Genomic DNA, 1,179 nt, shown 5'->3' with positions numbered 1-1,179 from the left:
AACGCACCAAAAGTACGTTACAAACTTACACAACTTAATAACACGAGATTAAGTGACTGGACGACTTATAATTACCACGCACAGCTCCTCGTTTCAGTCGCGTCAAACGGACAGCTCCTTCCTCACCATCTCCTCCCCCTTCTGGAGCACGCTCGCCTCCATCTTGCAACACTTACACGGCGGGCTCACCACCGGCACCAAGCCGAGCGCATGCGCGTGCCCATTCTGAAGTCCGTTCGCGTAGGAGTCCACCTTACGCGCGATGATCACGGAGTTGATGACCTCGTCGTCCGGGTGGTACACAGCCAGCACGTCGAACCCGCCGCGACGGATGTCTTCAGGATCGACGATGGGGTACAGGAACCCGCGAGCCCCGTGCGCACTCCGCACGACAAGGGCCGCTCCGTCCGCCATATGCCTGCCAAGGTGCGCGACCACCTTGGCCTTGTCCTCGGCCGCCATGCCGACGAGCGCGGCCAGGAAGACCACGTCGTACTTGCCGAGCTCGTCCGTCAGTTTGGCGACGTCGGCCGTGTGGAAAGACATCCGCGCGCGCAAGTTCTCGTCCGCGCGGACCAGCTTCCTCGCACGGTCGTTGGCGGGGCCGCACTTGTCGTAGTTGTCGAACAGCGTGTTCGGCAGGTGGCGAGTGGCGAGTACGAGCGAGCTGAACGGCAGCGGGCCCGACCCGACGAACGCGACGCTGGTCGGCGCAAGGCCCGGGACGTAGCGGACGAGGAGCTCGTGCTCCAGCTTGCTCAGGTTGATGTAGTTGCTGAAGTAAGGGAATCGGCCAAGATGGTCGAGCGGGTTGTCGAAGTTGGCGAGCATGTCGGAGTAGTGCGCCTCGAGGTGCCCCTCGGCGTCGGAGCAGAGGCGGATGAGCTCCTCCCGCATCCTCTGCGCCTCGGGGCCAAGCTTAGTCACGTCGACGGGGCTCGGCGGGACGCAGGCCGTGACGAGGTCGGTAAACAGGGAGTCGACGTCGGGGGACGGGCTCAGCGACGGCAGCTTGGCGATGGCGGCGTGGAGGCCGGCGATCTTCTGCACCAGGGCGGCAACCTCCACGTTTTGGGCCTCCATGTCAGTGATCGCTACACTTGCAGCTGAGGTGGCTAAAGGATCAAGATGCGGTTGATGTCAGTCTTGGGCTCAAAAGCGGCAAGTGCTCGACTGCTC

At 62.8% G+C, this 1,179-nt stretch overlaps 1 protein-coding gene across 1 annotated transcript; it reads right to left on the bottom strand.

The window, feature by feature from the left end:
• On the bottom strand, window positions 1-1,179 carry LOC133911010 (nicotianamine synthase 2-like). The gene has a single exon (XM_062353243.1). It carries the CDS (start codon window positions 1,081-1,083, stop codon window positions 103-105), a length of 981 nt encoding a protein of 326 aa, XP_062209227.1. The 5' UTR covers window positions 1,084-1,179; the 3' UTR covers window positions 1-102.

The sequence above is a fragment of the Phragmites australis genome, chromosome 3, assembly GCF_958298935.1.
Source record: "Phragmites australis chromosome 3, lpPhrAust1.1, whole genome shotgun sequence".
NCBI lineage: Eukaryota > Viridiplantae > Streptophyta > Magnoliopsida > Poales > Poaceae > Phragmites > Phragmites australis.
The sequence above is the reverse complement of the archived record's forward strand: the minus strand, read 5'-3'. Positions and strand labels throughout refer to the sequence as shown.